This window comes from Aulonocara stuartgranti (genome assembly GCF_965226115.1).
Source record: "Aulonocara stuartgranti genome assembly, chromosome: 23".
Taxonomy (NCBI): Eukaryota; Metazoa; Chordata; class Actinopteri; order Cichliformes; family Cichlidae; genus Aulonocara; species Aulonocara stuartgranti.
This window is the reverse complement of record NC_138958.1, coordinates 34,539,711-34,554,658: the sequence shown is the minus strand read 5'-3', so window position 1 is coordinate 34,554,658 and position 14,948 is coordinate 34,539,711. Positions and strand designations below refer to the sequence as shown.

Sequence of the window (14,948 nt, the reverse complement as noted above, 5' to 3'; positions counted from 1 at the left end):
GAAAGAAATATAAATGAAAACATGTACAGTTCGTTTGGTTTTGAACACAGAACAAATGTATATGCGTCAGTATTGAGTTTGATTTTATATGTTTATCATTTTATTACATTGTAATGTGACTGCAATGGAGAAAAAAAAATATAAAGGAATATAAATTAATTTTTCCCAAAGGTGTCTCGGTTGTTTTTCCCCAATGCCAGCTGACATAAGGAGTTTTTGTGTAGTGATTCTGAGGAGGATTAAGAGACGAATCAGGCTTCCCAACATTTTTTATTTTGTCAAAATCTCGTAACTACACAAATATTTTGACATGTTAGACACAATTTGCATAGTACAGATTTCTTTTACACTTCTAAAAACAGTAACTTTAAACATCAAGCCTTGATGCGAGTGCAATACAGAGAGCATACATGTAGCATTTAAACACCTGGATATGACATCTGCATTTAAAAAAAACAAAACAAAAAAAAACCTGTCATACCAGTGGCCTGAATTTAACTCAGTGCACAACTTGCTCTACTTCCTGAGCCACAGCTGCCCACATATGTGCACATTACATAAAGCCATCAGAAATAACTATATGTGCAATATGCAGAAGAGGGAACATCACATGGCAAACTTTACAAAAGTTAGGGTTTCACATTCTAAATGGTTAAAGTATGCAAGCAGCTCTGCACTGAGTGCAAGTTGTATGTTTTTATTCTGTGATGTGGTTATACTCAATAAATCCCTTGAAAAGTACAGAAAATATTTCACCCATTTTCTTTTTTATATATATATATATATATATATATATATATATATATATATATATATATATTTATTTTTTTCTCCATTTAATAAAGAAACAATGAACAAAACAACTGGGACCTTTGGTTTGCAGTAAATCTTACAAGACAAACAAGATAGAAGTTTTTTTTTATGTTATTAAATATTCATCTAGTGCTCTGGTGAGGAGGAGCAGTGTGTCACTGATGTTCTTTAAAATTTTGGGGGGGAAACAGGAAAGGTTACAAGCAAAAGAGCAACATTTCCACAAAACATGTGTCATATGGATCCATCCCTCATTGGTTCGAGTCATGTTGTTGAATTTGCCAATAATAGGAGTGTTAAATATCAACAGGCTCATGCTGTGACCTTGAGCGGTGACAGTTTCTGATCCTGCTAACAGGCGTGTGCTCCATCTAATTTCCTTGATCAGGACAGCAGACCTGTGGTTGCTCCCTCTGTGAGCATCAGATTAAATAAAACAGCCTTTGAAATTACTGTTCAACTTTCAAACTACTACCTGAATTTGCGTTTGTACTGTTTCTTAAAAAAAAAAGAAAAAAGTGTGCAGCTAACCTATCTGATGCTAAAAATAACAATTACAGTTTTAATTTTGTAATACAAATCCCTGTGTAAGAAAAAAAAAGACATAAGTGCTGATTATTTCTTTGTGCATCTAACAGTCTTTGGTATCACTCATATACAGGAAGCACAGATGGACCCCTGACACACCCTCATGTAAAGTGAACAACTGGCATAGAAAGCTACTGTGAGGAATTATCTGTAATTCAACAAATTAATATTATTGTACCAATTCAGATTTAAAATTCAGGTTTTGGCATACTTGGGCAAAAAAAAACAAACAAAAAAAAAAAAAGACAACCACAGAACACCAGATAAAGAAAACTGAAGGTTAATCACAATTAAATCTTTGTCACAGCTGAATTAAATGAGCTAGTGGCTCCCTCTGCTGTTAAAAATGTAACAGCACACAACTTCAAACAACATTACCAAAGAAAAATGGAAAGAAAAGATAAATGAAAGTAGTCAGTAGCTTTTGTCTCTTCTTTGAGAATAATAATAATATCAGACTCATTGTTACCGTCTTCCCACCAAAGACTTCGCCAATATTTCCCCAAAATTTCACAGCTAATCACCACTGGCTTCTTGTCACATGTTCAAGTCCAAGGATTTTTAACAGCAGTAACATTATGAAGACTCAGTAACAACAACAGAATATAGCATTACCCACAGCTGTATTTATACCAGTGCACGGGATCTGCAGACCTGAGGCCTGTATTATTAAGCTAGTTTTCCACACCGGGGATGTCTTTTCATTATCTGGGTTCACTAAACCCGACCTCTGTAATCAGGCTTAGCAGTCACACAAACGTTGTTATCCACGGATTCCCAGTCTAGCTGTGAGCGGATTTTGGAACATAAGACCAATCACCAACGTGGACAGGAAGCAGAGCGGCATATTTTACAATCATAATACCAGACAATTAAAGAGAGGTTAAACATAATACAGGCTAAACTGTTAATGCAGTAGGGAGTGTGTGTAATAAGAAAAGTGCCATGTTTAGTTATGGTATAAAAAGTCCACTCTTGGCCATTTCCTGCATGTCACTACCACTCTGTCTCCCAGCTTTCCTTTCTAGTCTGCACCGTCCCTGGAAAATGTGACTCCTGGATTGAAACCGTTGGCAGCGACCCCGTTCTCACCACCAGCAATGATCTTCCAAGTTCAAATGGTTTGTTGACATCGTCGGAAAGGGACTCTTACAGCATGATCTGAAAGTAGCCAGGCTGGAAGCTGTGTGAACATGCTTGACATTATAATCTTTAAAGGAAAAAAAAATGATCTCTGGTAAGGTTCTGAGTCTGTTCGCTGAACTCTGAACTCCCTCATATGTTTCTGTCTTTAACCTTTATGTGCTCCCAAGAGCAAAGCCTGGGGAGCAGCTGAAAGACTAGCATGACATATTTATGTCTCATAACACAATCACGTGATAAACTGCACAATTGTACTCTCTTTGCATAATGATGGGGAAGTAAGTGACAGGCCTACTAAATTATACAGATTGCATTTCCTTCCAGGCTTTAGTTGAAGCAGCTTCTTGCTTGCTTTTAGCCTGGATTACATTTTTACATTCTTGTTTTGGGTTGCATTGTGGTCTGCTCTTGATAAATGTGTGGTTCTAAACCTGTTTGCGACACAGTTGGTTTACTCCAACAAGGGGTCGTCGTCATCATCATCATAGTCGACCTGCAGCCTCCGGAAAGGCCGAGGCCCTGATTGGCGGCGAGTGCTCAGAGACCTGAACAAAACTGAGGAGGAGAAAAAAGAAAACAAATCATAGCTTGTTCATCTAATGGAAAGGCTGAGAAAATGTTGGGGGGTTCCACAGGGTTCAAATCTGGGTCCCCTTTTTCCCCCCCACATCAACACAATACAACAAGAAGACACGTTATTCTTACTCACCAGTGATTGTAGTGAGTACCAGCAGGACACCCACCACCAGGCCGATAACCAGGGGAAGATCTACGCAGGCCTCAGCGGCCAACAGGCACCGAGCCTGGGTCAGGGTGCCATTGTTGGGCTGCGCACGCACTGACAGCAGGCGGCACATGAGTGCATAAACATCCACAGTTTCTAAGCTGTTCAGCTGATAACCCTGACGGAAGCCAGGCCCAGTCGCTGCCAGGAAAGGATGCATGCTGGGAAGAGCATTGTCATAGCCATGATCGCCCACTAAAAGTAAACAGGAGTAACAGGAGGATTACCAGGCATTAATATTGTAGGCAGTTAATTCATTGTGCTTTGGCTTTTGTCTTTTAGTCTTAACATGTCAAAAACTCAACATTATTAAAAAAATAAATTAAAATAAAAAAGCACGTACATCTCGGCAACTTGTTCCCCTTCTTCACTATGGTCCAGCCTTCGTCAGCAATCAGTATGATTGGCTGGATGCGCACATTGTTCTGGTAGTGCAGCCTATCAGGAATGGACTTCTTCAAGTATGCCGTCATGTGGGGGTGGCACTTACTTAGCGCATTGAAGACAGCATCAGCTTGATCACCTGGGCAGCAGACACATGGAAAATTGCAACTGGGAGCTCAATGCACAGAATAACAGAGACAAGTTTCATTATGTAATATGAGATGAGCTTAGCACAGTTACTTTGATTTGGGAAGAGCGCCGCCACAGGTGTGAGGTCCACCAGTGTGTAGTTGTCTTCAGGGAGGCACTCGTCCAGCCGTATGAGGCGATCGGCTGAGCACTGGGCCATCCCGTGGTCGCTCGTTATCACCACGTTGATGCGACCCCAGAGGCCGGTCCGATTTAGCTCAGATATCAGCAGGCCGATGTTGTCGTCAACCTAATCGCACACAAGCAGACACAAATGTCTGCATCAAGTAAAAAAAAAAAAAAAACAAAAAAAAAAAAAAAGACTTGCACCACTGGAACTAGTCTTTCATTTTAGTGGAGAGACAGTATATCAGAATATTGGTCTGGAGCTCCAGGCAAGATGTGGTGAGGATGATCAAGAGAAAGGTCTCGGATCAGTCCAAAACTACATGGGAGGAGCTTGTTAATGATAACGCACCAGCCTGCATTTGATTGAAATCTTGTTGTGCCTCTGCTCAGAGAAGCCACATGTACAGCTCCGTCTGAAGTTTACCAGTGAACATTTCACTGATTTAGAGAAGGACTGGGAGAAAGCTGTGGTTAGACAAAACCAAAATCAAGCTCTTTGGCATCGACTCAATCCGCCGTGTTTAGAGTAAGAGAAATGTGACCCAATGAATACCAGCCCTACAGTAAAGCGCGGAAATGGAAACATTATGGATTGGGTCTGTTTTTCTGCTGAGAGTGCAGGATGGCTTCACTGCATGTAGGGGCCAATGAATGGGGCCATAAAAAGTGCATGAGTACCTCCTTCCCTCAGCCAGAACACAAAGGATAGGTCATGGATGGGTCTTCCAGCATGACAATGACCCAAAACATTACACCAAGGCCACAAAGGAGTGGCTAAAGAACCACATTAGGGTCATGGAGTGGCCTAGCTGGTCTCCAGACCTCAGTCGTGCTGCCACTTATAAACTTAAAACTAAAGCTTTAAGTTTATAAGTGGCAGCCAAGAAACCTAAAAGATTTAGAGAGTTTTTGGAAATAATGTGTGTACTCCTAATGTGTGTCCAAACATGGTGACCAACTACAAGAAACGTCTTACAGCTGTGCTTGCTAACAAGGGTTTCTCCTCCAATAATATCACATTTTTCTGCTTGGTAGCCAATTATTTCACTCATCAGTTTATAACTTTTATGTATTAGGTTTCAGGATTTTTGGCTGATATTTTGTCTTTCTGCATTAAAATGAAACGACCACAAAAATTACAGACTCTTCATTTGTTTTTAAGTGAGCAAACTTACAAATTCAACAGAGGACCCAGTAATTATTTCCTCCACTGTACATGCAGGTTTGCTGTAGCAGTATGACAACCTAGTAAGCTTGTTTGAGCATTTGAATATAACCAAATGACTGTACCTCCTTCAGCGCTTTGCCCATGGCGGTGGTGTTGTCAGGGCCGAACGTGTGACCTGATTTGTCCGGCTCCTCCCAGTAGAGAGCTGCAAACTTCACTCGTTGTTCCTGGTGGGATTATAAAAATCATAAACAATGTCAAACCTTCCAGCTTTTCCAAATTAGACCATCTCCACAAAGCGCCACAAATAGGAACGTAGAGACATGATATTTCTACCGTTGCATTTCCTAACAGCCAGTTTGTCACATTCCCCAGTCGTTCCTGGAATGTTACATGGCGGTTGTAGGGAAAGAAGTGTGTAGGTGTGCGGTTCCTGATGGTCACGTCGGAGCCGGGCCACATCATGGCTGCAGTGCTGTAGCCGGAGTCCAGCGCGGTGATCCAGAGGGGCTCCGCCCCATTCCACCACAGCGGGTCGGTGTCGTTGCTAACGCTGAAGTGCTTCTTGCTGATGGGATCATACATTCTACTGGCCAGGATACCATGAGACTCTGCATAAAGCCCTGTAACCTGCAGAGGTAACAATAATAAAAACAATAATATTATACTGTCTATGTGATTTTGTTCTATTATCTAGCTTTAAGAGACTTGATTACTCAAGCATGAAAAGCAGCTTCCAAAATGTTAAAAGGTGAATGCAATGATGAAAGTTTTGGGAACCCAGTTAACTGAATTTTGATTTGATTTGAATGTCTGCACCATCAGAATGCAAAGAGCTTGTTCCTAGAAGTGGATCTTGATGCATTGCTTGGAAGTCTTTAGCAATAGGACAAGTGGTATAAACCAAGAACAAATCATATGCAAAGAATGATGTGCAGCCAAGCAACAAAACTGCACTGAAAATACAGTCCCCAGTTTAATTTAGCACTAGGTTTTTATACAGCTCCTTACCTGGATATGAAAGCAGTGTTATGCTTACTTCACAGTGCAATAAAAACATTTTTGTCCAAAAAAATAAATGAATGATCATGACAAATAGCCATCATCACAGTACTGATCAAAAACAATCGTGTAGCACTAATATCACACTTTGAAATTGATTTTTTTTTTTATATTTCCTTTTAAATCTGACGGACAGTAACAAACTTCAATGACAATATCACATTTACAAGGCTTTTACGGGAAAATTGAAAATCTTGTGTGATTTAAAAAAAATAAATATATAAAAGACCCAGTGAAACATTTTGCAGCTAATGACATTAATTAATAATTAGAATAATTATTAAAAAAAAGACCCAACTCTTAAACCTGCGTTCTTGCTGTTGGCCACCTGGGGGCAACCCATATGGTAGAATAATAGCCCTCTTAATTGTGTTCTTTATTTGTAATCAGAAAGGCAGATTAAAAGGAGTTTACTCATCAGCTAATGACTTGTCAATCACAGGTGTTCAGCATCTCCCAACTCAAGTCACTATGTCCATCTTTTATATACAGTCTATGGTTCTGACCAAGTCAATGTTTTGGTGTAACTTTTCACTCTAGAGATACTCCAGCTCAACAAAAGCTCTGGGCCCTATTTCAGGAAGCCGGTTTAGTGCAAACTCTGAGTAAGTATACCCTGAGTTAACGAAAACTCTGGGTTTTCGGTTTCACAAAGCGAGTTTAGATTAATTCTGAGCGAGTTACTATGACGACACACTCCGTGAAGCTAACCTGCCCCCTAGCAGGTTTACTTCAACTAACCCTAACTTTCTCCGCCTCTTTGTCGGAAACCTGACTGTAGGAAGTGTCAGATATGGCGTGCCACTTCCTTGAAGAGCCAGTAGATGTTGAGGCCCAAATTCTCCGCAGAGCTCTCCGCCGGGAGAGAGTGATTAGAGCGCGTTCGGACATTTTATCATTTCCTGATGATTTCCTGTGTGAACGTTACCGTTTTTCAGCACAATCTATAATTTATTTGAATAACATCCTCAGGCCTAATATTGCTCATGTGACACATCGCGGACATGCTCTCAGTTCATTGCATATTATTTGTATTGCACTTCGGTTTTTTGCAAACGGGAGCTTTCTGTATAATATTGGTGACGCTGAGCACGTTTCCAAGGCTACCGTCTGTCGGGCAGTCAGGAATGTTACAGTTGCACTGAAACGTCTCCTGTACTCGTTTGTGGTGTTCCCCGGTCATAGACCCACAAGATTTATCAAAGAGGGATGCCACAAAATTGCAGGTATCAGGATGAACGAAACTTAATTCATGATGTGGTGATATTTGAACTACTACTTAAATTTTACATTTATTCTCACGGTTCCCAGGCGTGATTGGCTGTATAGATGGTACTCACATTCCAATCATTGCTCCTTCAGTAAATGAAGGAGACTATGTGAACAGGAAGTCTTTCCACAGCATTAATGTGCAGGTACATGGTTTCCTGTAGCATTTCAAACTAACAAATTATTTCATTATAGTAATGGATGCTAATTTGTGTTCTCTGCACTGTGAAGATCATATGTGATGCTGCCAACATTATCACAAATGTGGAAGCCAACTGCTCAGCCTCTGTGAGTGGTGGTGGTGGAGGACCCCCACCTGTTTTTCAGGCCTCCGCTTTTTTTCTGTTGGCTATAACGGGTCACATTTGAGCATACAGAGTAAGCAAATATGTACTTGTAATGTGCTCAGATAATTTCAATAAGTGCTTACAGAGGGGAAATTAATGTAGCCTCTAACTGCAATCGATTTACATCGGACAAACAGACCAAGCACTATGGCTCATAATACAATTACACCTTACCTGTTTGGACTATATTTTTATATTTCATTTTTACTTGCTGCCAGGAACGTTTGGGGCCTGTTGGGTTGCACCTGCGCTCACATCACATCACAAAATAAAATGTATGAAATAAAAAATAAAATAAAATATAATAAAATAACGTGTTAAATGGGTGGAAATCCCTAGATCAATGTTTAAATTAACACTCACGCATTGACTCTGTCGGCTATGTTTTGCCATGCATGCTCCCTTTCTTTTGCAGCTGAGGCTGTGTTACTTTTTTTCCGCAAAATTTGCATGTTATCGCCCACCCCCGTGACATCACGCTCCAAAGCCCTATACTGCCATCAGAATTTCGGCCTCAAGCGCTGTAAAATACATTGACCGCGCCTTCTTTCCCTCCGTCTCCATGGTGACTCGCTTAATCTGTGCTCCACTAATCAGGGCTTTATGTATCCCCGTGCGCGCGCTTAACTTGGGGTTAAAGCAACTCCACGTTGACTGAACTAATTGTTATCAGCCTTTCTGAAACCGAATATTCCGAGTTGGACAGTTCGGGGTTACTCAACCCTGAGTATCGTTTTTCACTCTGAGTTTTCTAAACCGGCTTCCTGAAATAGGGCCCTGTTCTTTCTTTTTAATGCATGCTTACAGACTAAATAAACAGGAGGAAACGACTAGTGAATCTGATGAAAGATGAAAGCAGTGAGGCTTTTGGTTTTTTTCTTGGAAATCCTGAGTGCTGTCGCCTCTGGGTTAAACGGTAGCGAAAGAAAGGCTGTGGGTTTTGAGGCAACGTGTTTTTCAGAGAAGAACCTGCTTATTTCTTGCATCAAATTCAAAGGAAGGAAATGTTTTCAGACCAGAATTAGACACAGCTATCAGACAGATCATCTTCCAAACACACACGCACACAAACAAAAGCAGGCTTACCAGACTGTAATGGTTTGGAAACGTCTTGGTGATGAAGACATTAGTGAGCTGCTCCACCAGGACCCCCTGGCTGTACAGGAGCTTCAGGTTCGGCATGGGGAACCTCTTCAGGTAGTCAGCTCGAAACCCATCAAATGACACCAGCAGCAGCGGCGGCGGTTCCTGCTGGGTGGTGGTATTTTCTGTGGCCCAAACGCCAACACCACAAAGGAAAGCCAGCACCAATTGAAACAACATCCTGAAAATGTGTCAGACAAAAAACAGAAACCTGAAATACTCGAACCAAGCTGAGAGGGGTTTTAATTTCACATTGCTAAGCTAAAGGTTACAGTGTGCCAGCCTGAAAATCCCACCTGCAGGAAATTAATCTGCTTTCAGGATAAAGATACAAAAAAGGCTAAATAAATGAGATCGGCTTACACCGGGTATGATTTCCCTAGGTGTAAGTCTCACATAGATAAAGAAAATGAATATTCTCAAAATACCAGAATCATTCTTTGGCCCTTCACTTTTACTTTATAGGAAGTGAAACTTATAGTTGTTGGCTTTGCAGTCAAAGAAAGCCGGAAAACTCCAACCAGCTACAAATACCAGTCGCCAGAAACCGTAAGAATCTTTTAACACGCTGTGACCACGATCTAAACCAGCTTTAAGCTGGAAGGTTTGTTCTTCCTGCAAGTTTGCACGCGGATAAACAGGATGTGTTTTGTGCAAACAAAGTCAATAAGTGGCTCAAGTGACATAAGAGTATGTCACAGTGGTGGAAGAACTGGCTTGAACAGAGGCTCAGAGTGAGCCAAGTGAGGGGTGAGGATTATTTCTGCATGTATACAGTTACATTGGTGGATGCTCATAATGGACAAGGCCAAATTTTTAATGAATGACGAGTAGAAGTGATCACTGAGAGTCAGAAGCTCAGGTTGTAGCCTGCCATAAGCTCTTCACTTTAGACAGTTTGTTTTGGGGGGTTTGCAACTCAATTTTGGTCTGTATGACATCAATAAGAGCAGATACCACAAATAAGGCCATCTTTCACACCACCCACCTGCTTCATCTGTTTAGGCACAGGTAACCATCAGAACATCGGCCTAAAGAACAGCTCGTTTCAGACAGAAGATAAACTGTCTGAAACAAGCTCAGAATCACACAAACAAGGATTATTTTGAACGGTTACTCATGAGTCTCCTCACTGGGACCAGTTTCTCCGGTGCTTTCTTCCTATTCACAACTTTGCCATTTACGTTCGATTTTATTTTATCAGTGCATGGAGTAGTGCGGCAAAGACAACACAATTAATAAATTTATAAAAATAAAATTATACCTTATTCATTAATTTAACTATTTATTTTAAAGACATTTTGTTTTATTCATACGCTACCTAGTTACATTTCATATACGTGTTGGAGGAAGTACTGAAGTGACACCAAGGACTTCCAGCGAAAAGCCTTGGCTTTCACAGTCTGAGAAATAAACACAACAAGGAAGTCGCCGTTCTTAAAGGGAAAATATCGACACAGCTCTACTTATAACACAGCGAATAAACACTGAAAATCATGCAAAAACTCGTGTTTTCTAGTGGCAGATTGGAAATACAAAAAGTCTTGGGTCACCCGACCAAGAAAATTTTTATTTTCACTTTCCGCAGGGCGCGTGTTAGCAGTTCGTATACCAAGTTAGCTTGCCAATGTCACAGCGTTCCCCCAACAACAGTCCGTTTAAACACGTTACCTGCCCTGGCAGAGCTGACGGATAATTGTGCTCCAAACAGCGCCTCTGAACACCTTTCCCCCTATCTTCGCAGCAACATCACCGGTGGACTTTCACAAAACACACAAACAAACGCTGCTGAGACGCTGTCTAGTTGGCTAATATCAATCTCACTCAGTTCCGGTGAGAAATTCCAAAATAAATCGCGGCTCTAACGGCGATATAAAAAAAATGCAATTCTTTGGCGTCTGGTAGTTTCGTTTGCTATTTTAATGCCAACTTAATTGTTTTTTTATAATTAATAAATGCTATATTTGCACAAATTGGTTTATTCATAGAGCGTTAAAATGTAGTGCTTTAATTTTGAAATAAACCTTTCGCTATTTGCTTTTGTTGTAGCAAACTTGACGTACCGGTCGATTGATGCCATGACCAGGGAAAAATTACACATCTTCTCTTCTTTCGGCTACTACCTATAGGGATCGCTAAAGAGGAACATCTGCTTAGTGGCGTGCAATGCTGCAATTTTTGGTATCGATTCACTTTCAAATATTGCAGATACTAACACAGATACCAATATTTTAAAGGCAGCTTATGATAATATAGATCAATCAAGTGGACCAATATGGCATTGCCATAATTTCGCCACTTAAAAAATAAATCTGTTGGGCATCTTTCCTTCCCTTCTGACAACAGTTCTGATTGCTAAAGTACTGAACGGGACAGGCAAGAAAAATAAATAAATAAAATAAAAATAAAGGATATATGTAGGAAAGAGTGGTGTGTCATGACTTATGAGATGAATCTGAACACATTATATTGACCACTAAATTACTGTGAACTTTATTTTTTTCAGAATAAGTAGGTAACATGGTAAAACAAGTTCATGGTGTTGTCACAATAGAGAATTTCCTGCAGATCAAAAAGAAGAGTGGCCCAAGTTGTATGCAGTTTTTAGTAAATCTGTTAAAAAAAAAACAACTGAGATAATATTTTCCAACATGATGCCCCTCAAGGTAACATTTTAGCAGTGCGTTGGAATTTCCCTTGACATTTCTGATGATGGAAATTCCCTGTTTGGACCGTTAAACCCACAAAGAAAGCCGTGTAGATTTGTATACACAAATTTGTGCATATCAGAGTGGAAAAAAGTAGGTTGTACACCAGTTTTAGTGAGATGAGAGTTTGAAAGTTAAACCAAAAAAAGTGTAATCTTTCATTTAACAGGTGAAATTATGAGAGTTTATAGGATCCAGTTTACTTTTTTGTCCTGCAGGTTTCACCTAAAATATTATTTGATATTAAATCTAAAACACACTTTTGCTTTAAGCAGCTGGGTAAAAAGTATTTTAAAATAAATAAAATTCAATTTTTTTCCATCACCAATGTGATCCATAAGCTGAAAATTTGGCCTATCTCAGCCCGGTGCGCAATGTGTCCTTAAGAAATTTAAGGAAACTAAGTGGATGAGAAAAGAAGAAGTGGCGGATCTATAAATGTATCTACAGCAAATGATGAGTATCTGACAGTCATATCCTTAAGACCCAACAAATGCATCTGGCCCTAGTTACTCTTCACCGAAGCCACATGAGAAATGTCTTCAGCAGTGTTACTTTAGATTAGTAACTTAGTTACATTACTAGTTACTTCTATCAAAAGTAACTCAGTTACTTCAAGTTACTCGTTACTTTCAGAGTAACTAGTTACTAGGGAAAGTAACTTTGGTTTAACTCAGAATTCTCTTGTTAATGTGTTGCTTCCGTAACTGGATACCCAGCAAGATTGCCAGTCTTCTAGCTTGCTTACTTGCCACAAGTGCACTGTGCCACCTACCAATAGAAAGGAAAAAATAATGTGCACATTTCCACGAGAGAAATCCCACACCTGATTCTATCCTAGCCATTCTATCCTCGCTTTTTACATCCAACACAAAAACTGCAGTCGTGGTGCTTTCGATTGTACTCAGAACTCGGAAATTCTGCCTTCTGAATAGGAAGATGTAGGTAACACCAGACTGCAGATGAGCTGCTTACAGGGCTGGACAAGGACAAAAAAATCGTCCCGGGCATTTTGACTAGAGACCGGCCGCCATTATAGGAAAAATCATAAAGCCTTTGAATGAAAACAAACACAGTTGTGACAGTGATGTACACTGTTCTGATGGTATATATGTATCAATCTATCAATCGTTTGTTGTAAGACTCAGATAATTATTTTTTTAAAAGCGAGACATTTTAAATGAGAATAAGAAAGTATTTCCTTGTGCCCCCCTTTCCCTTTTAATGCCCTACATGGTCCCCTGGCAACACTTTGCTAGATCCGCCCCTGCACAGTTAACAGCTGTCAGCTACTTAGAAAAAGGATCCTGGGGTTATTTGTCTCTCAGAAACAGTTCATAACTTCCCTTCAACTCATTCATGTCACCTAAAAGGTAAACCTGTTTCTCCATCACAGCTCTGATGATCCAGTAAGGACATCTCCTGGTTTCATCTTCATGTTTCCCTCTCATCACATATTCAAACCGATATCATGACCAGCAGCTTTACAGCTGTGGCTCCAGCAAACCTCAGCTGATACTAGAAAGTAATATTAAATAAATTCTAACAACAGCTGATCAAGCTTAAAAATTCTGCTGTTGTTTAGCGCGACATCCGCTGGTTTCCTCTTTCTGGCGCAAAGTGAGCGATAAACAAACAAGAGAGAAAAGCCGATCAGCTGATCATTGATCAGTTTCATGATTGAAGTAGATACAGGAGAGGGAGGGGGAGAGAATGAGAGAAGAAGAAACAGCTGACAGCGTAAACACAGAATAACTCCAGCTTTGTGCCTTTTTCATTCTAGCTGAAGTCCGGGACAAACTGTTCCTTTTCACCTAAATACGAAACGCTAATATTTTCTCTGAATACCAGACGATTCCGTTTTTTACAGGACGGTTGGAAACTCTAATAATTAACCTTATGAACAAAATCAAGTTCAACATCAGTAACATAGCACCACCCAGCTGTATAGAAACTCCGTCATGCTAGCTAGCACGCAGTACGAAAAAGTCAGCATAACGAAAATAAACTCCACCTAAACTTGGTTCATATCTGACCCAGATGGACTGCAGGTCATAACTTCTTACCTGAAGTTCAGTTCACCTGACACTCTCGGACCAGCGGCCGCTTCGGGTCTCTCCTCTTGCCTCCCTTTTCCTTCATCCACCTGCTGGCTTCCACCACTTGCTAATGTTATTGAATCTGTGGAAGCTCCGCGATAGCCACAACACGAAGTAACGAATAACGAGCCTATCTAAATCCCAGTAACGAGTAACGCGTTCCCGGTTTTGGCATAATAACTAGTTACTGTGCTCGTTACCACAATAATAACGTAGTTACTGTAACGCGTTACTTAATAACGCGTTAGTCCCAACACTGGTCTTCAGTAGAAGGGTGGCTGCCAAGAAGCCATTTTTGGCATCATGGTGATCCACACCATAAAACAGAGTGGAGGCTCTGTTATGGTTACGGGCTCCTTTTTAACCAGCACTGTTGAGGATCTATCGATGGAATTATGAATACAGAAAAGGATCAACAGTGTTGGATCATGTGATACCGCTTGGCTTGACTTTTCGGCATGAAAATGATCCAGAGCAAACTGCCAATATAGTAAAAGCATATCAGGATAGAAAGCATACAATGGGACACTATCGGTCATGGATTGGTCTCCCCGGAGCACAGAACTCAACATTACCTAAGCAGCATGAGATCACCATGACAGAGAACAGAAGAAAAAGCAGACAACATCCTTAAAAGAGCCTTGGAATGTCCTCCAAGAAGCATTTAGAGTTATTCCTAAAGACTACTTAAGGAAATTACATAAACGCTAACAGAGGTCGTGTTGTGTTGCGAAAATACAGTTGGTCCCATGGTTTTGAGGTGGTTTAGGGTTCCTTCGTTGCCTTCCTAGTGTTTTTCCCTTCAGGTGGCCATGAGTGGATTGTCTGCCCAATGTTTGAGCCATCTCAGTTGCCACTCCTCACCAAGGACTAGCTCAAGACACAACTGTCTGTCAGATCGACATGGTAATCAAGATCTCTGGTCTCTCTGTGGAGCCCTGGTCAGTCCATTCCTGTCCCACCGTTGCTTCCCAAGAAACATCAAGGAAGAACTTAATCCAGTTAAGACACTCCATCCTCATAATAGCTCTAGCTTCCACTGACCTTTCTCTCCTTTCCTGACAGAATTGCTGCTTGAACCGAGTCCTGAAAAAACCATGGCGTTTGACCGCGGCATCAAGT

General features: G+C 40.7%; 1 protein-coding gene across 1 annotated transcript; it reads right to left on the bottom strand.

Annotated features, from left to right (window-relative positions):
- Positions 1–251: 251 nt before the first annotated feature.
- On the bottom strand, positions 252–10,839 carry enpp4 (ectonucleotide pyrophosphatase/phosphodiesterase 4). Its single transcript, XM_082525463.1, has 8 exons — positions 10,691–10,839; positions 8,963–9,200; positions 5,535–5,828; positions 5,321–5,425; positions 3,953–4,151; positions 3,672–3,851; positions 3,254–3,523; positions 252–3,099 (listed from the first exon to the last, which is right to left on the bottom strand). The coding sequence occupies exons 2-8, from the start codon at positions 9,197–9,199 to the stop codon at positions 2,996–2,998; spliced, it is 1,389 nt and encodes a 462-aa protein (XP_082381589.1). The 5' UTR covers position 9,200; positions 10,691–10,839; the 3' UTR covers positions 252–2,995.
- Between the last annotated feature and the right edge of the window lie 4,109 nt (positions 10,840–14,948).

Bases quoted from the DNA above. Each gene is read 5' to 3' on its own strand.
- enpp4 (XM_082525463.1), bottom strand. From the start codon at position 9,199: ATGTTGTTTCAATTGGTGCTGGCTTTCCTTTGTGGTGTTGGCGTTTGG. The intron at 5,426-5,534 runs GTAGAAATATCA...TAATCCCACCAG, and splicing joins GGCTGTTAGGAAATGCAACG to GAACAACGAGTGAAGTTTGC. The intron at 3,524-3,671 runs GTACGTGCTTTT...GTTTACTTTTAG, and splicing joins GGGGAACAAGTTGCCGAGAT to TGGGCGATCATGGCTATGAC.